Source organism: Netta rufina (assembly GCF_964035555.1).
Source record: "Netta rufina genome assembly, chromosome: W".
In the NCBI taxonomy this organism is placed as follows: Eukaryota; Metazoa; Chordata; class Aves; order Anseriformes; family Anatidae; genus Netta; species Netta rufina.
Window position 1 is genome coordinate 1505803 of NC_140139.1, and position 21108 is coordinate 1526910.

Consider the following 21108-nt stretch of genomic DNA (forward strand, 5'->3'; position numbering starts at 1 on the left):
CCTCTTTAGACTGCAAGATTTCTGGGGCAGGAAGAAAAGTCCAGATGAAATAAAGATAAAAATTCTCTGCTCCTTCTCCGCAAATCAGTCAAAGAGAAGTATGTCACTTGGCATAGTGTGTCTCAGCAGATTTGGAGCAAAATTACGACTTGCTTCTAGGCAGAGAAGCTTATTATATATGAAAATAAATGATTAGATGACAACTGGTGGGTTCTTCTTCATACCAACAACCTCCATGAACCACAAAAGGCAGGGAGCATGCCGTGTAGAGAGACCTCGGCCATGGAGAATCCTTCTTCTCGTTTAGAGCCCTTGGAGTATTTTCACTGAGCTGGATTATTTTGGGTAAACATGGTTTTCAGAGAAATCAAAACATTGGGAAGACGCGGTGACAGCTTTCGCTTCTCGCAAGGAAAACGAAACAAAATATTGCCATGGCGCTGAAACACCCGGTAATATTTCCAAAACAGAAAAATGCATTTCCGAAATATTTCTCAGCGGCTTTCACATGACTTCAGTGTAAGCTTTTCATGAGCTTTACATGCAGGATGACAGGATGAAATATATCGGTTCATTAGGGCAATGAAAAAGGAAAACAATCAAAAAAATACTTCAAAATACAGCCAGCATTTTGTTGACTATTTGTATGAAGACGACAGCTTCATAATTTCCTGTGAACCATGAGCCTCCAGTCTTTTTCCTACTCTTCCTCTACTCACCCTATATTTAAATTGATGTTTTAATCCCATTTTAAAACCTCCTGCTAAGAGGAACACCTGAAGCTTTGGGTTTCACCCAACAGAAACCGTTATTGCCTCTGCCTTAAAACTTCTTCACCCCTACAGTTTTGGAGCAACTGGGAGATTGGGAGAAAAGGAAAAACCGCTGCAGCTTCCTTTGGGAAACAAATTTCAACTTGTGGATTTGGTCGGATGGGAGGAGACGGGAAGGAAGAGAGCACAGATGGCACCACACGCTCTGCTCCATGAGAAAGAGAAAAGGTTTTAACTTCTTTCACAAGTAATTTCTAAGTGGACACCAAGACTTAAAGAAAGTCTCAGAAAGAGGATGCAATGTCAATTAAATTGAGTTTTAACTGCAGTATTTCATATAGCAATGCAACTTTCTAATGAGACCGAAGCTTTTCAAAGGGGGCAGCAGAGGTGGTCAGAAAAAAAGCACCCAAAACCCACCCAAAAATAAAAAAATAAAATAAACAATTGCATTATTTCGGGGAGGTGAGAATCAATCTGAGCCTCAAGAAAAATGTTCAGAATATTTTTTCTCTTCTTTGCTGCTTTTTCCCTAAGTCTTTAGGAAGCTGTACAATCCCAGTTTTCATTTTTCTCTGATTTCATCCCTCCTTATATCCCCCTTTTGTTAAAAAAACACTCATAATCAGCCTCCCCACAATGCACAGGACCCACATTCTCAACAGAGAGGCGTGGACGGAGTCGCTGAGCTTGCCTTAAGGTACCGCATTGTGTTCCCAAAGGGAAATGAGAAATTCAAGGGAAAACGGAAAAGATGCAAAACAAAAGTCATGACATTAAAGCTAAGCAGATTCTGAAGAATAAAATACCAGGAGATGGTCTTCAATCTCAATTATCAGTACTAACAACCTCTAACAAGCAGTTCTTCTTCAAGTTTATTCATACCCCGAGAGCCAAACCTGTCCCCGAAGCACAGGCACGGCCCTGAAGGGGGCAGGGGGTGGACAAGGAGTACAAGAGCGGTGGCAGGAGCGATGCTTGCCGTGGGAGAAAGCTTCAGCTTCCCCGCGAAATAAATATTTATCATTTCCATCTTATTTGAAATGATCGCCGGGTTGAAACAAACAAAAACAAGGCAGGGAGCAGAGGACAAAATTCATACTGCAGTCATGTCTGTGGGATTCAAGCGTGTATTTTCCAGCACCCGAGGCAGCACTGAGGCCAGCAGGGAGGTCGAAGGCATTACCTGGACCAGTGCTGGGGACAAACCAAGTGTCCTAAGGGCCAGGCTAGAACGAGACCAGAGCTGCAAAGTGAAGCACGTACCTAGAGCAAAGACCCGGAGCTGTCAGACCCCCTGCGAGTAAAAAGAAACCTATTTCAAACACGTTCCCTGCCTGTGATGCTTCCTAGGGGGCAAAACGAGCAGCAAATAAAAACAACGGCCAGAATGAGCTCTAATTGCAAAGCGGTTTCAAATTCAGGAACTGCAGCCAGAAGCCAAGCTTCACTCCCAGGAAAAAAAAAAATAAAGGAAAAAAAAAAGATTTAAAGGCCTTGGGAGAAATAAGTGGATGGAAAGCTAGACACATGAGTCAAAGAGACAGAAAAACAGACGCCACCATCTTCTCCTTCATGCCTGCCCAACATTTAGCAAGGAAGACACGTTCCATTAAAATTTCAAGCAATCGAAAACCTCTCCCCCCCTTCCCCAGCCCTCCCCGTAAATTACTCATAAAATTAAAGAACCATGTAAGAACGGCGTAAAGTTACCCCGGGGTGCATTTTACGGAGCCATTACAGAAGGATACACACAAATGAGGGGGATATTAATGACTCCGCACAACACATTTTTCAGCGCTGCTTCCCCCTTTCATCCAACGACGAGAAAAATTCCCTGCCGAAGCAATCCACCGGAGATGCTGTTTTTTTTTTTTTTACCTGCCCTGACCCTTTCACACGCTGATAAACATCTCCCGTGTCTCGTGGCGGTGATGCTGTCCAAACCTCAAGGGGCCATTCGTTGTTGGCCATTCGTTATTCGGGGCTCTGTTGGGTACACACGAAATTTGGCAGGGTGAGGACACCGCCTCGGACAGAGACGAGTTTTTCCTTTCCAGTAATAAATGTGGTGTTGTTGGGAGCTGATGGATGGGGAGCAGGAGCCTCTTGTCCTCCGTTCATCACCGTGACAGCCAGTGTGGGCTGGAGCACAGGAGGCTCCCGACGGAGCCCAATGGCTCCCTCATTAAACGGGACTAGCCGCAGGGCTTATAAAAATTATTCATTTTTTATTTCATCAGTACACAAAGGCCTGAAAAAAACAACTGCTGTTGACTAGCACGAAATGATTTAGCATCATTTAGAGCGACAATGTTATCGGCACCGTGACAAATCGATGCCCAAAACCAGTTGACATGGCTCTAGCACCCTCTGAAACACTCAACACCCGACAGCAGCAGGGTCCGGCCCTATTTGGGGACCCTGAGAGGTATCAAAAATGGATGGGTCTGATGCAAGACATCAGAAAATTCAATTACTCCAGCACATACAAACTTAATTTGTGTGGGTCAACATATACGGAACCGATTGTGCCTGATAAAATTGTCATCCGCGTGCACTTTAAAGACAACGCTGCCTTCCCTTGCTTTTCATGTCAAATCTCATTGCGTTCATGTTAATGATCTTTTAATTTGCTATGCGGTTTTGCCATTTCTCTGACAAACGCACGTTACAAGAGACTGCGAGTGGAATTTTTTTCGTGTCCTTTCAACGTTTCCTGTGCAACTAATGCCTTCGAAGGATATTTGGATATTGTCTCTGCTGCGAAACTTGGAGTGAGAAGAAGAAAACCAACTTGAGAACTTCTGGTGCAATTGCTTTAACGTGGTATCAATGGCAGGTTTTGTCTTTTGAGACAAAAAACTTAGGTGCAGCCAGACAGGGATTAAAAAATATATGTATCTTCCCCATCATAATCACAAAAAATGACAAGCTCTTCTGACAAAGGGACTGATTTCTGAGGCTGCATGCACCAGCCCCCAGTGGGAATTAAAAGTCATTAGTGTCAGCTTCTCTGGAAATCTGGATGCCGAGTGAAGTAACTCGGAAAGACATTGATGAACTCTAAGAGCTTACGAACTCTACCCTCGGTGTTTGCCTCCCCTTAGTAATATTCATGTGTGCTGTATGATAACCTTACACTGATCAGGTTGGCTCTGTAGCTACTCAAGTCCGTCCACGCATCCGTCTGAGCCCAACACGTGGATGTCCACCTGCTCTAAGTCAGCTAAAAGTTTAAATATCGGTTTAAACAAAGTACTGGTTGGCCATGTAAAAACAGAGCTATCCATTCTAAACATTGGTTTGGGTACCGATGGTCGCTCAGTGATGAAAAAGCCCTGAAATGCTTTGACTTTCTGCTGCTCCTTCTCTTGGACCACACAGAAAACATTGAAGTCCCTGAAACTCGCCCTGGCCCACGTTGAGAGACACACAAACATCCTGAGGATTTCCTGTGCTCCCATCCACCTTCCCCTCATTTATCATCTCTGAAATACTGGTTTCCAACCCAGCTGCCAGGCAATTTCTTTCCTATAACTACGCTTACCTCTTTCTAATGAAAACAGGAACCTGCTGTGATACCATCTCCCATTGTGAACCTAAAACCTGACACTCCCAAGAGCCTGCAGTTATCACTCCCAAATAACCCTAGGACAACTGCTGAGTGTAGTCCCTCTTCCTCTTGGCTTCAAGATGGGTGGGAGGATCCAAAGTGGAGGTCTACAAATGCATCGAGCCCGGTTTCTGGCCACAAAACCATGCTGGTTTGGGACCAGAAACCTTCACCCAAATGGAGAGGGAGAGCCCAGGAGCATTTAATGCTGCCCCACTCAGATAAACGGCCTCCTAACTGAGGGTTTCTGTGAAAAAAGGGGAGGAAAAGGTTTAATCTTTGGCCAAGTGGCTGCTCTATGCAGAGGACAAGAAGGTGGGGGCTCACCTCCAGGGGCAACCAGGGGGAGCTGAGATCTGCTCCCACAGGAGGTGGCAGACATACAGGTGGGCTTCTGCAAGTAGGTATAAGCAAGTAGGTATAAGCAAACCTCAGAAAGAAGTAATTATGTCTCAGAAAGATGCCGTTATTAATTGTCCTTCATGAAGCTGCCTGGGTAGAAGTTGAGATGTCAGCGCACGCTAAATTGATTTCCCTGGGACGGAGATGATAAGGCTGCAGCGATGCCTCCGCGTTTCTTTGGGGCACACCAACATGCCTCCCTATTCATCTTCTCTTCCAGCAGCTAACACACACATCACGGAGACGCAGATTTATTAGGAAGCGGCCTTTAATTCCTCAGGGATGTGAAAAGCCATGAGCTGGTCCCGCAGCGGGGAACCCCTTTCAAACCTCCGATGGACATTTTCAATCCCCTGTGCAAGAATAGATGCCTTTCTTTATTCTCTACTTCCAAGCTGCTTTAACAGCATCTTGAGGAGGCAAAATAATAACTCACAAAGTCTCCACATGTGGTATGAAAAGATTAGACATGGCTTAAGCAGGCAGGGATTTAAATCCGGGCCGATAATACTGTAGTGAAATTATATACCATAAAGGCAAGGAAAAAGGGGTTGCAGTTTACAACAAAAAAAAAAGGAAAAAGGGAAAAAAAAAAAGGTTTAATCTGGGGACAAAAACCTTCATATAAATCCAGCACGTATATTGTGGATGATTATTTCAAAAAGCTGGGACTTGTTCTGTTGATCTTTTAAACTGATTACCGAGCAAATGTATGCACTTTTAGAAACAGGCACTGACAGACATGAATTTCAGATGTCCTTTTTCATCAGCTTTTTTCTTCTTTAACAATGCCAGATTGCATAATACTTCGGATATTTTCAAATAATGTGGAAATTCAATTTCGGGGCAGCCATGTAATTTATTGTACAATAGTTACAGCGTGTTCTAAAAGACAGCCACACCGAGGCTGACTGCCTCCCAGGACCAGAGAGAGTTGTTTCAAAAATGATAAGATAATTTGGTCACCGGTGAAAAGCGAACAGAAAAATGGAAAGCAATATTTCCTCCACGCTCTAACTTGACACTTTAGAGGAATCTTGAAGTTATTAAATAGGAAAAGATATTCCATACGTCTACCCTTGGCGTTAAACAGAGCGGGTAACTCCGGGCTGTGGCAGCATCAGTCAGTAACAGCAGGGGGAAGCGGTGCCTGCTTTTCACCTGGGCTTTGCAAAGAGCAAGATTTCCCCAGTGAAATCTTATTTTCCTTCTGTAAATATACGTATGCGTAATGCAAACATTTACAGGATCGTGTGTGCGTGCATTTGCACGTGTTTTAACAGAGAGAAATTGCTGATAGTTAAACGATGCTGATGCTTATTTGCTTAAAATTTGCTTATTACTTTCTAAAAACGCAGATTCCTAAACTGACTTTCAAGCATTATTTACCCAAAAAGGGCTGAAATACAACCCTGGTTATGTTTGCACACAGCAATTGCATAATTTGAAAGAAATTCAATAAACAGCAAAGCAGTCTCAGAGCAGGAGATGAAGTGGTTCCTGCACCCATCTCTGTTTGAATGGGAGATGCTCTGGTCCCCAGATGCTAAGAATTGGTTATCAACACCATTTTTTTTTAATAACTCCTCTAAACAATGAATTTTGCTGTGGGAGGGCTAAAGTCACATTGCTTTCTCTGCAACAGCCCTTCTTGGACCTTCCAAGGGAGAAAAACTGCCGTAGGATAAACTCAATAAATTCCTCTTCTTTCTGGAGACCAGGAAATATTTACAGATGAGACATGCGGAATGTGAAAAGGCAGAACTGAAAGCTTCCAAGTACTCCAAAACTTAATAAAACATACTTAGAGGTGAATGTTAACTAATGGAAAGTACTCATTTTTAAATACAAATACCAAAGCCTACATTTCAGCATCATTTACGCCGTGACGTGACAGACGGTGGGACGTGTGAGCATCAAAGCTGTGACCTAAAACTGTGACAGAAGATGGGACGTGTGACACCAAGGCAGAATTGTGGCCCCAACCCCGACCCCACTCACACTCGGGCTGCGTGGCCACCTTGACGGGCTGCGAGCTCTCGCCAGGTCCCCACTCATTGAAGGCCACCACACGGAAGGTGTAGGTCTCCTCCGGTCGCAGGTTGCCCACGGTGAGCTGGAGAGTCCCGGACTGCGACGTGTTGACCGCCCGTTCCCTGCAACGACAACAAAACCAACTTGAAAATGCATTTTGGGTACTTCTTTCTGCAGCCGGTAGCTTGCAAGGTGTGATTACTTATCAAATTTCGGTTCAGAGCTTGTTTGTCTGTAAGGTTTCTTTTGATTTCTGCTTTCAAAAACCTAATTCAAGTAATGGTGCCTACTGGGAATGTGGCAAGCGCTACAAAAGGCTTGTGTTTTAGCACTTCAGAAGTCATATAGCATGTTGGTCCTTTGCCTTTTTTAATAAAACAGCAAAGTAATATTGATGGAAAAACAATCTGCAAAGGGAAGCGGGTAAAAACACTTCTGTGGCTGATTTCCTATGGATGGCGTGCCTGAATACTTCTCTGTGACAGTGGCACCTGTGGTATATGAAATTCTGGAAAATTGTATGGTTTGTAGCATTGATTTGGTAAGTCTTTTACATTACCTTAGTAAGAAATTAAAAATAAGTGCACCTATACGGTGCAATCGGCACCCACATCACCACGGAGCATCCCTGAGCTCAGCCAAACCTGCATTTTATTTAGGCTGAGGGTGCTGAGCCAGCACCAAACTCTGATCCTGTGCAGTTTGGGATGTAGGTGTGAAGTGTTACGACGAGAAAACTCTGACAAAGCCCATTTTGTATCTGGATTTGTATCTGAGGAGACCCAGGGCTGCCGTTCCTCTTCTCAGGGCTGCCCTTGGTGCACCACAAACCGGCCTCAGCCCTTCGGAGACATCAAAGCAAGTGCTTTGGAATTAGCCTCTGATGATGGATGCATCTCCATGGGCAATCTCAGCAGCTTCAGCGCTCATCTTCTGTTGGTGACGGTCCCAAATCCCACGGGTGACAGACCACACCACCCCTAGATAAACACGAGTCCACGTGAAGCTCGGCTGTTCCTGCTGGAAATAGCACCCAAGCGGGCAGTAGTTGGAGGTCTCCATCGCCCACTCCATCTCACAGCATTCACCCATCGTTTCCAAGGCTAATTAGCTCAAGTCCAATTCTAATTAGCTCAGGTCTATGCCTAGGTAATCTGATGTCTTTCAGTTCGGGAGCAGCAATGAAAAGTAGAAGCTCTGGGGAGCAGCCTTCAGCTGAAAAACCACACAAGTTTCCCTGTTCCTAGCCGGCAAGTGCTTTCTCTCCATGTACCTCAGGAGAGCACTGAGCAAATTAAACCTTTCCATGTTTTATTTCCCATAATTTCGGTTTTCTAGCTGAAACAAGAGCATTTTCCAAGCACAACAAGAGAAACTGAGAGGCACGCTCATCTCACTGCTTTTCTACCCCAGATCAGTGCTCTGAGGCTGCCTCGTGTTATTCCCTCAAAATGCAAACATTTTCGTTTCCCTTGCTTCATTTCTGTACGTCAAGATCTTGTAACTTCAAACGAATAAGAACTGAACTGCAATTAAGAAGTGAATGTTCCCAATCTGCCTGAGTAGGAACCGAAAAAATAACCAAGCAAAAACCCCAGGGCTGAGACCAAGACATTGGGGCAGTGCAGGAATTCCCTAAAAAGCACAAATGTCCTCGAGCCAGGCACCTTTACACTCGGGGTTCTCTTTTTCAAGCCCGTCTCGGCCACAAATTACGGGCTAAAAATAAAAGCCCTTGACTAAAGTCATTCATGTCCTTGTAAAATGGAGGCCTCGACATGTAATTTCCAGTGACTGAGGATTATGTTACATTACAGTATCAGCATGTAAAAAAAGATAATTACAGTCCCCATATATCTCCTAGGTGTGTAACAAATGCTTTTATAATGTTTCAAACACCTAATTAGTTACCTCGAGTAAGACAAGTCATGTTAATGCTCCTTGCTGTGAAATGAATACTATTAATTTTAAAACGGGTGGACTTCCACCACCTTGAGCTCTTTTTTTTTCATCCCCTGCTATCGTTTTCCCAGGAAATAACACAAAGTCCTTGATTATAACAAGCAAAACCTCCGAACTAATGTAAACAGTTCATCTGGGACTGATATTTTAGACCTTAAGCTGAATTCTAAAGATAGGCTCTAATCAAATAGAAGTTTTTGCATTCAATTAAGTGGTCCCTTGATTCATTTCTTCGCTCCGCGCCGTGCAGGCAGTGGGTTGGGGAGCTCCGCTGGCTGCTCGTGACTACCTGTGCATTCATTAATTTGGCGTTGAAAACAAATTGTAGTGAACGTTCAACTGGAAACAAAGCAGCTCCCCATCTTGCAAGAGCCCTTCATCGAAGGAAGTTCGTGTTATGTCAGAATCCCGTTGATTGCCAGGAGCGTTTTCCTCCTCCTTTTCTGTTAGGATCAAGGCATCCCAGTTCACTCATTTTATTTATTCATTTATGTTTGCAAACATTCAGTTAAAGAAGGATGGCTACAAATCAGAACCCATTATTTAAACCAACTTGCCGTTTCCAAGGTTGCAATAAAACACTGAACACTAATTTGGGGCTTTTCGTCTCCTCTAAAATGTCAAACAGGAATCTATTATTGTATAGATATATTATTGTATAAATATTTCTCTCTTATAAATCATTTTTTAATTTAAAGCTTTAATTTTTAATTTTAAGCATAGCACGTAAATTCTCACCGAGGTGGCAGAATTCATTCAATACTCCGGACAGGCAATTAAATATGGCTTGAGACTACATGCGAGGGGTTATTTTTCGTTCTATGGCTACAAGATCAAAAATAAACAATGCCTCTTTCCTTGTGATGACTAACACACACAAATATCAAATGCCCGTGTGAATCAATGCTCACTTGGTACAGAAGCAAAGCAGCGAAGACGGATGAGAAGAGCAAACAAACAATTAGGCTGAGAGTGGATCTGAACAACAAAAAGAGACCAAAATTACCAAAATTCAAAATGAAATATTGGATCAGGCCAATTTTGCAAATGTTCTCAAGGAAAAGTTGCAACTCCAAAGTCGTTTTGTAATTAACTGGTGGCCACGTCCAGATGCAAACACTTTCGGTTTTGAGGAATTTTATAGATGAATATATTTAATATATGATTATATATATAATTTCGGTGTTTTCCACCTGAAGATGACCTCTAGCAACAAAAAATGTAATCTGAAGTTCAGTATGGATGGATGAGATGTGGGCAGCACCACTCCCAAGAGCTCACCAGTGCAATGGGAAACACGGCAAGAAGGCAGAGATTTACCTCTTCCATTGCAGAACTTGACAAGCATTTTTAATCCCTCAATCGACCTTATTACTTGGGTATGAAAGAGTTTGTTTTCGGGGAGCTTATAATGTCAAGTGAAAGGTAAAAGAGCTCCTTTCTCTCCCGAAACTGCTCTCCATCAGGGCAGGATGGATTTTTATATTACGTCTATGTGTGTACCTTGCAGAGCTGCATCCATTGAAATTCATGCATTATATTCTAATACCATATTTAAACAGAAAAGAAGAACAATAAAACGTGTGCTTCAGTTATGTATCTGCTAACAGATCCTATACATGAAAAAATATTTGTTCCTTTTTTGTCAGTAGTCTGCTATTACCAGCAAGTGGTACGGAGTATATCACTTTTTAATCTGAACTTTTTCTCAACCCAGCAACTTTCCTGAGTGCAGAGGTATTGGTTGGCTGTTTATTTCCTAATAGATTTCAGGTTTGTTTTATCCTTTCCTCAGAACCCTGCCTTTTACCTTTAAGTGCTCTTTCCAGTCATCCTTATCTGCAAGAGAAACCATTTGATCCCCCGCCGGATGCCTGGCAGAGCACGAAGATTAAAGAGCATCCCGTCAGAAGGGCCCTGGTGATTACAGCACAGCAATAAGCACAATCGCTTCCAAAAGTGGCTTCTTTCAAAGGGCTGAGCCAAAGAGCCCTTACGGTGGAGTTCAAAACAAAGGGACAACTTCTCTGGATTGTCCCCAAAGCCACCGTGTGTGCTGGTGCTGCCTCCTGCCACGCAAATCGTCACGGGGTGAGCTCCTTATTCCAGACTTGCAGTAATTTCTCTGACAATTCCTTTGCATCCCTGAGGTTAATGTCAAACCCATTTGTATTTTATCTTTAAAAAAAAAAAAAAAAAAAAAAGAAGAATAGCTCTTTTGGAAAAATAACATGTAAACAATGAAGTCAAAGAGCTCAAAAATTCCACGGAAGCTTTCGAAGAAAAAAGACACTGATTTCATCCTGCTATTCTTTATTATTCTTTTCATCCTGCTATTTCTTTATTTTAACACAGGGCCCTCAGTCTTCTGCAGGATGCTCTTGAAAAAGGTGTGGATCTTGTTGGGAATTGGCCTAATGCCTCTCGCTGGTACTCAATACTTCGAGCAGCACCACAAATTCTGGAAGAAAATTACTTTTCATGCAAGGGAATCCAGGGGTGGGGCTCCTTTTACGTCTTCAGTAATTCCAAACACACCAACGAGTCCCAAAGGTTTTTAAAAAAGTAAAGAAATGGGAATCCCCTTGCACAGCACACGTCCTATCCCACTGTGACCAGCACTGATGGGTACAGACAAATATTAGGACCCAGTTGTACAAAATAATTGATGCTGCCACGTGAATCCTCGTTTTGTACCCAAACTGGGAGGGACATGGAGGCAGCTGAGCATCATCAGCTTTACACATGCAAGTACCAGTCGCCAGCCAGCAGTGAAATAAAGGATGGGATACTCGAAGCGAGTTCTTCGGAGTGATTGCACGGAAAGGGAAAAGCACGGGGTTCTTCTCAGGCATCAAATAATTTTTGTACGGAAAATAAAACCCAAGTAACTACGCATTACCTGTTCGAGTGTGACATGAGCATATATCATGAGGATTCAGGAAAAAGAGCAAATAATCTCTAGTGCCGTTATACCAAAAGAGCTATCTGCTGGGCAGCAATCAGCCGTGGCTGGAACAGCCCAAGCTGGCCTGCTGAACTCACAATCATGTTAAAATCTTCATTGTCCTCTCCCCAACTGTTTTTGAGACCTTGCAGTGCTCTAAAAGCATCCTCCTCTCGAGTTGATTAGGGCTCAACAAATTCGCCTCCACTGGGGATGCAAACAACACTTGAGCCCGTGGCTTCGGGGGAAGATGAAAGGTAAAACATGGAGCTAGCAATGCTTTATTTTAGATGGCCGAGTAATAGCCGGAGGGGTAGGATCCATGGACATCACTGTCATCCAAAACAGTCCCTCGTAGCAAGACGACAAGTCTTGTTATATAAACGTTGACGTGTCGTCTACAAAAATAGACCGCAACAAAAGGCACCGCCAGCCTCAAAACATTGGGTTCGATTTGTTTCATTTCCACACGCGGACAGAGGGAAGAACACAAGGTTAAGAATCTTTTGCAAGACGATGGTAAGGAGCTCAGGGCTGTCCTCAACGAGGGACAGTCCCCTGGGCTGCAAGAGGACACTTACCTGTTGATGCCTTCCCTGGAGAAAAAGACTGTGTACGCCTGGATGCTGCCTCGGGCTTCGGCGGGCGGGCGCCAGCTGAGACGGACAAATCGGCTGGAGACCAAGACAGGGACCACATCTCGGGGGGCAGAGGGGAGGACACTGGAGCTTAGGACAGCTGGAGGGGAAGGAGAGGACACAGTCAGAGAGGCTGGTGGCACGGAGGTGGCGGGGCTGGCGGGAGGCGCCGTGGAGGGCACGGCTGAGGTGGCACGAAACAAAGGGCCAAGGTGGCACGGAATAAGTGTGAATAAATAAGAAGGGATGAAAGAAAGAGGGAAAAAGAAAAAAAAAAAAAAAGAAAAAAAAAAACTAACAGTAAAATCACACCTTAAGACACGGCATCCTCAACCAAACAGCAACATGGAAAACTCAAGTCAGCTACTTCCTCAGGATACTTGAAAATTATTTCTTGTCCGTGTGATCACAGCGTCTGATATATTCATTGCTTCGCTCCTATTTCAGTGCTCTTGTCTTGTACGCCCCGAGCAGCACAAGTATTTAACCTCATAAACATGCAATAACTGGCCGCTCAAAGCCTCAAGCCTCCAAACCTTTGGTCTGGGAAAAGCAGAAACTAAGTAGGGTGTTTCAGCACCTGATTTATTAGGTAATCGCATCGAAGTGGGATAAAGCAAAAAGGAAAGAAACATTTTTTTACCTAGAAAAGTGTTCTGTCTACAAGCAAAATCCAGAAATGAATAAACTGCAGGCTCAAGCAGTAGAATTCATTTTTAGAAGAGCACCTTTTGGAGCATTTAAGGGTTTGGTTGTTGCCCACCAAGTCCACATGAAAGCCGGCCAACCAAATTTTCATCATTGGGATCAAACCAAAAGCATTTTTTTTCCATTATTACAAGCTTATTTTGGACCAACACCCATGCAGATACTGTAAACTCTATTAGTAGCATTAATCTACTGTGAGATCATTAACGGTGGTTTATTACCTAACCAGCTTATGAAGAATAGCTTTCTGTGAAAAGCACGACGCTCACTAAATACCGGCGCAGCGTTTCCTTATTCTGTCCCTAAATTGTTTTTTTAAGAGCAATTAATACCGTTATTATTAATAACAAATATTATTACCCCTTACTTATGGAGATCAATCCCAAACCGGAGGGAATTAAGAAATTTCCCAGGGGCATTTCCAGAGTAATGAGGTGTTGAAAGAAAGTATTAAGCCCTAGCCTCAGCTCTTTTGGCTGCGAAGTTGCGATCCATTATTTGCACTGAGATTGTGTTTAGTGTCCTTAGTCATGGGCCACTGCTCTAAATAATGTGCAAACACAAGACTAAAGTATAATCTGTGTACATTTATAGGAGAAAGAGACACAACTACTTCGCTGCACGGTCAGAGCGAGGAGATTTGGGCTTCTGGTCTGTTCCGTATGTTGAGTCGTGTCTTGGAAGCGCATTGGCTTCTAATGAGCTGTGTTGGGTAAACATCTCTAGAGAAGTATCAAGGGCAAGATCTGGGGAAAAAAAAAGACACAGAGAAACCTGCAAGGCTTTTTCGGTGGAATTTTTGTGCTTAGATTCAGAAAACTGCCCTGTTATTAACAATTTTGGCATCTAAGACCTTGTAGAAACCCTCAAGTTCCCCTACAAACCACCCCAGTATGCAATTCCTCCATCGAGGAACCATCCTCGTGGCAAAGCACAGCAGTCTTTCACCAAAGTCTCTTCCACCAAAGGTGGTTTGGCGTTCAGAAACTTGAGCTACAATCAGCCTTAAGTCTTGACATTTCGGTGACTCTACACATGATGGGTGTCTAAGCTCCCCCCGTAAAAACGGGGAGATGATGGAGCCTAAAAAGCTACTCAAACCATGAAAAGGCATCTACCTTTACACCTGCCGAATAAATATCTTAAATCTGGAGGTGAATCCATACCCACCATGACCTTGTGCACGTGGATGCTGTGGTGGCTGACCTGCTAGGTGCCCATTTAAACGATAGGAAAAAAATGAGGGGAAAAGCAGCAAGATTGGGACTGTAGTTCTAGCCCACCGAGTACTTCTTTTACTTTGGCTTTCAGTAAACTCTGTAGAGCTATCACTGACAAAAGCAATTTCTCTTTTATCGTTGCTAACAGTGAATAGTAAACATATATTGTACAATATAGGAAGACATATAACCTGGAATTATCTCAGCAAGCAATATCTGAAATCCTTCAGTCTTTCATGTGACTACACAAGATCAATCCACCACTGCTTAAACCATCTACATCTGAGTTTGACAGGGGCTGATTTTAGCCCGATGTGGTTTGAATTAACTCCTTATGAGGTACATCTCTCTCTGCTCTCATGGCAGTGTGAACAATCACCTATCTCTGTACAAAGCGAGCACGAAATCAGACTGCTCCCATTCATTTTCCACAGGTGCAAATGACTCAAGAACCTACAGAGAAGGCCTGAATATAGCCCAATAGGCTCTGATTTCCGTGTTTCCTTTACGAAGCCACATGAAGCATCTCAAATTATGAACCAAATCTCCCACTATTTTTAATCCAGAATCGGCTGTGAGTATTGTGACCTTATTATTATTTTGCCAGTAGGATGCATGCTTGCACTGGGTCCTACTGGTAGCATCTTGAAAAAGCAAACATTTTTAGAGACTGTAGAAATGGAGGTTCTTGCTTACAGCTTTTAGTGTTGAAAATAGATCAATTATAAAACACGTTTTCACAGTTTTTGGTTTAAAATAGACGTGGACACGTCTGCATACAGGTAGGGAGAAGTCCTGGCAGAAGCATCCTTCTCCCCTTAAAATGGTGTCTTTAGAGACCAGCAAAAGCTTTTGGGGGATGCACAAGAAGAGATGATGAATGAATGGCAAAAAGCTTTGAAATTATATCCCACAATGGATTTGGTATCAAAAAGATGTAACGTCATTACTGCCAAGCAAAGGTGGGAATAGGTGATGTGAGTTTATTCACGAGCTTCTCCTGGTAAGAGACATGGGTGCAAATCCTATAAATCCAAGAATGAATGAATGAATGAATGAATAAATAAATAAATAATTTCACTGCAGTGCTTCTGGGACCTTTATGTAGTGCTACATCCCAGGCCTCAGCCTAGTTTTTGTATCTCTGTACCAAAAAGACTTGTTTGCCTCTCTTGCAAAACTACCAACTTGAAAGAAAAAAAGAGAAAAACAATTGTTTCAGAAGAAAAATAAGCTGAAAAGTGGCTGTGTGTTCAGAAACTGTTGGTCTTGTTTTTCAGCTGCCAATTACGACTTTGATCTAAAAATTATCCTGATAATCTGCACCGAGGACCAAGTCCTGAACTACTTAAGGTGAATTTGACTTTTCTGCTCTTAAAGCAATTAAAATTTGCATGCTTTTAATTACTCATGTTTAATTCACATCCAAAATCGGAGCCTGTTACACATATGCCATATTGCCACACCCCTGCCTTAACAAATATAATCATTTTTCAGGTCATAAATTAATACACAGAGAGATTAGCAAGCTGAGCTATGTATAGGATCTGCCTATACCTCACAGCAAGTGGTTAATTCTCATGATGCTATCCATTTAGCAATTTTTTTTTAATTGCAACCTTAGCTAAGCCAAGACTTTTGCAGTCACTTGCCACCAATTTAACACTTGCAGTATGCTAAAATAAGAACACACACTATAGGCTAGCCATACTTTTAAAACGCTGTCAATTAGAGCTTGTTGGTAAGATTTGAAACTCGATATTTTTTTCAGGAAAAGCGAGAAACCTACCGCACTTAAACCCTTCAACTTCCTGCTGCAACTCACACTTTCCTTAAACAGGCCACGTACCCTGGTGCCAAAATACGACATTTCAAGACATCCAGTGGAAGTTTTCAGCCAAAGATGCTACATCAAAATATCTGTCATGCTTTCTAACAGCTTTTTCAATTCATCGGTTTGCTATTTTCAATACAGATATGAAGGGTTTATATACATATATTTATTTCCATTTAAAAAGACAACATTTTTGCTGAATGCATTTAAGCATAAACGGAACGTTCATGTTTTATGTTAAGCACTTCATTTCAGGGCAGCGAGATGTTTTATTCATGCAAAAATATAAACTTTTGGACTAATTCAAGTCTCCTCCCAACAGCTTCCTTGTGTTTAGCACTTTAAGGCGGTTATTCATACGGCATGAATTGCAAGTGTAAGAATATAAAACTCTTTTCATCCTCAGGATTAAATGGAAAAGTTATTTACGGGGAATTTTAATGCCACAAATAACATCAAACCTGTCCTTATGGTCTAGTGGTGCTCAGTACAGCCCAGTCAATATAATCTTTTGTGGCACTCTTGCACTGAGGGAATTCATTATTTTTATTCCAGCACCCCTCTGACCCATCTTTCACAGTTTTCTCTATGGAAGGTGTAAGTTATGTCTGAGAAAAACCTCCCTGCAGGAGTATCTGTAACCACAGAGATGCTGTGGATGTAACACCTAGGAAGGGAAAAAGTGAGGCGTTCTTCCACTGAAATTGGCTTACATAAGAAGATCTGTAATAGATACCAATTTGGGGAGAGTCATCATCTTTTAGAACACAGACACTTTGGAAAGAATTGTTCCCATTTCACTTTCCAGAATATGCCCGTTTATTTTAATGGGGCCGCGCCATTAAATCGCGTCACTGCAGGCAGCTGGGGAAGTTTAGGGGCTGACAACAATTTCTGGACAAAGCCTCTGAGGCGGTTCCTGAGCCACGGCTGGGATTAAAACCAGTTCTTAATTTCTCTTCTTCCTCCAAAAAAAAAATAACAATAAATCAATATTCATTTACATCAAGGAAAGAAATAGAACGACTCTAAACAAAAACAGCAATCGCGGCTGTAGAGCATGAGTTGCCTAATTTTCCTTTGCACCAGTCACCAGACAAACAGGAATTTGTATTAAATTGGTAACACATCACTAATTGTTTCTAATTAAACAGGCTGCACCCAGAGCTGCAGATGAGAGGAGATAGAGTTTTGCACCATTTTATCCCAGGGAGATTGATCTGGATGAACTCAACGTCAACACAGCCCCCAGTGGGTTAGGACAGCAACCAGGATCTGAGAGGGGAAGGCAAGGAAAAAATCCGCATTTCACATGGATGATCACATCTAAATCCCAGTGCTAACCTCTATCGGGAGGATGTTCCCTGGGAAAGCCATGGGACATGGATCTGGGAGCTCTCATCACCCCAGATTAAGCAACTAAATCACGAAGCGGTGAAGCAGAGAAACGCGAACTGCGATGAGTCCCCGTGTTTTGGCCTGCCCATTAAGTAATTAAATTTTGATCTTGAGTCTAACAGCCGGGAGAAAAGCAGGCGTTGAATCGGATGACCTTTAGGGAGATGTGCAAGAGGTATAACTTGCTGTCTCAAATATCTATCAGATCGGACACGTTACCGGTCGCTCATTACTTACGGCCAAACAAAACGCTCTTTTCCGCACAAGCAACTCCTCTATTACCTTTCCTGGGGACCATCTACAAAATTTGGCCTTTCCAGTTTTCATTCAACTGATTAACCATGCAACACGGTTTCAAAGCATCGCATTCAGCAGCATTTCTTCGGGCTCTGTGTATAAATCTATCCTCCAAAAGCAGGCAGAGCTCGCGTTTGCCCAGCTCGTACGTGACCGCACGCATCTCCGTTGGATTTGTTCACACACGTTGGGTTTTACCAACGACACCGAGCACATGCCGGAGCGTCAGGGTACATCAGCATATGCTTCAAAATTTTCAGCCCATCTGCAGTGATGCTGATTTCCCAACTAAAAGATCTGTCCTCGCTGCCATACAAACGAACTTCCTCCCTTCTGGCTTCTCGCGCAGCTCTTCATTATCGCTCGGTGCCGTAACGATGTTCTTCGAAGCAAGTCATGCGGTACTAATTTTTATTATGCCTCTTTTATGACATTACGAACCTCGCTATAAATCACCGAGGTTCATGGGTGTCAACAACGCCGGGTGGTGCTGTAAGGGGAGCTCTCTCCTGACTCAGCACCTCCCAGGATCAGCCCAGCGGCGCTTTCGAAGCAGCGTGTTGAAAATGGAAAATAGTTAGAGGCTTAGGAGACGTCGAGAATTGCATCCTATAATCGTGTTGGAAGCCTCTCCGTGCCCCTGACACTACATGAGGGCAAGGGGAGGGCTGGGGACGTTAGAGGAGGATGCTACCAACTCCTCTCTGACATACAACCCCCATTTCACTGCCCTTTACAAAGCTTTGGGGTAAATTCCGCCAACAACAGCACACAGCGCAAGCCCATTGCTCATACATCCTAGACCTACCGGAATTTCACTCACATCAGGTTTGTCAGTGCTACAGAAGGGAGCTTTTAATGAGATGAGATGAGTAGGGATGTGCTGAAGATCCTCAGGATCCTCTTCTTCCATGGGAGAGAAACTCCTTTCCTCTTACAGACTATAAAACTGCTATTCACGTGCACAAGAAAAAAAAAAAAAGTCAAAAAAATCAGTCTTAATGGCTGCTTACGTAGTCAACAGATCTTATTAACTAACTGACACTGTGCACAAATATAATAAATATTTTAAAAATCCAGGGCTGGGATCAGCTCGGTTGTTCTGTTGCTCTCCCCCTGGGTGCTGCGAGGGCATCACGGTGCGGGTGACATCTGTCATCACCAATTAGTCACCGGGAAAAACAAGGGGGGGGGCTGTTGATTGCAAGCAATTCAATCACCCGCGAACGCTCCCCCAGGAGCCGCTGGTCAGTTCATCTAGTCTCCGAGCCACCGAACGATAGCTGCCGCCCACAGAAAAAGCAGAAAGAAAGCAAAGGGTTTTAAGGCAGCCGAGGGACTCGGAAGGCATTTCGTGGTCAAATACCGACGGTGCTAAACGGCAAACATAAATGGAGCCATCATCTACGGTACTCAACATGCAGCAAGGGACTAGGAGCGTGTTCATTATTTTTGCAAGTGAACTCAGCGCTGCAGCGGCTGTTTCTAGGAAGGACTGGGCCAGAGGCTCAAAGGTCGGCTATTTTTTTTATTTATTTTGGCAAAAGTTTAACTGGCTTTAAAACCGAGCCCTGAGCAATTCACGAATTTAACATAAAATTGAATAATACTTTGAGCTGAAGACCAAAAATGAAAAGGGGAGAACTTTGAAAGCACGAGAACATTTCAGTCGTTTTGAGAAAGAAGAACTCCTTTTAGGAAGTGTTCTGGCATAGCTTTCTCATCTTCGATTTCGAAGTATCTTGCCATTTTCAAAGGAAGGTGGCATAACTTTAATTATATTTGAGCCAAAATTGCCCCCCTGGGCCAAAATTGCACCCCAAAGCAGTGTGAGCATGGAGCACCTCCTGGTGGACCATAACGTGTTGCTGAATTTGAAGTTTGTGTACTCTCATTTTGGAGACTTTCCATGGAGGCAGACTACGTACTCACACCTTGAGTTGTCGATCTTCAAGCCCCATCTCTAAATCTCTCGTTTAGCCCAAGTTTTCTTCACAGAGGCACGTGGCCATCCAAGTCCAACATTATGACCGATGAGACCTTCAAGGTCTTCAGTCAAATTTTATGTAAGCTTATAAGAAAGATGTCTGAATTACACTGACCTACCCCACTCCATAAGGCTTTGCTGATGGATGGACACAAGACTTCAAGTTTTGATGTCAAGTCACTTGAAGCTTCAGCACACGCCTGGCTGCTCTTCCAGGGATGGAGCCTCCTCACCAAACCTGGCCCAGGCTGATGGCAGGATTTAAACGTCTGCTGATGCCTTCAATATTTGGGCCACACCCTTTGCTTTCAGAAAAAAAAATAAAAAATGGGACCAAACAGGTCCCATGTGGCAAGGAGGTACTTTATAACTGATTTAATAATAATAATTCCAAGGCAAGATTCAGAGCTAAGAATCCTACAAAAAATAAAGCAACAAACTGCTTCAGCATCGCTTTTTTTCTCTGTAGCATTTCCCTTAATTTGGCTAACCGAGGTACTTGCTCTGTATTTCAGTTCTTATGTTTTGGATTCCTAGGAACCTAATTTTTCTCAAACATGATACAATAAATTAACCATTTTCTGTAGCTCAGGCTTCCACCAGGCACATTAGCCTTTTATAATTCCTAATTTTTATTATCGTTATTCAGCTCTCAGTGTTACTCAAAGGTTTAGCAGAAGGCGGCATATGTTTCCTTATTTGCTCGGTGGATTATTTATCAAAACTAATGACACTAGCATGAATTTGGGGGGCAGCCACGCATAGCTAATGGCGATGCTTTCGAGGCGAGACTTTCTGCACCTTTCTTCCTCGTCTGAGAAGTGAAGAATTATAAGCTAAGTGCCTACACGGTCGTGTAGCAGTTCATATTTTCTGGTAATGAGCACAAGAGGAAAGAGCTTCTTCTCTGAAGAACTTCTCTAAAATCCCCACGAGTAGTCTTCCCAATTGACGCACCTCCACCGGCAGCAAAACCGTGGCATCATGTTGTGGTTGCTGGCAGCTCGCGAGCTCCAAAAAATCCAAGTGAGCGTCCTTGCTGGTACACGATGGGAACAGTTTCAAGGCAACAAGCCCATTCCCAGAGCAATTAGCAAACCTGAGGTCATTGGGACCAGCCTGGGATTCTGTGAGCTGCAAAAATTGGCCTCTGCCACCTCTTGGCTAGGCGAAAACTAAGATAACTCACTCGTTAGTTCATCTTTGGTCTTCATTGAGACAGTATTTGTCTGAAAGGGAGCCAGCTCTGACCTGCACCAAAACCATCTGAATTTCAATCAGATAGCCCAAGG

At 43.2% G+C, this 21108-nt stretch overlaps 1 protein-coding gene across 1 annotated transcript in view; it reads right to left on the reverse strand.

Annotated features, from left to right (window-relative positions):
* The window catches only part of DCC (DCC netrin 1 receptor), a gene marked incomplete at both ends in the record, with an annotated part of 357065 nt that overhangs the window by 113918 nt on the left and 222039 nt on the right, over positions 1-21108 (reverse strand). The window contains 2 exons of the mRNA XM_084304310.1: positions 6793-6947; positions 12316-12472. Coding sequence (XP_084160436.1) covers positions 6793-6947; positions 12316-12472 — 312 coding nt within the window. The remainder of the gene's footprint in view (positions 1-6792; positions 6948-12315; positions 12473-21108) is intronic.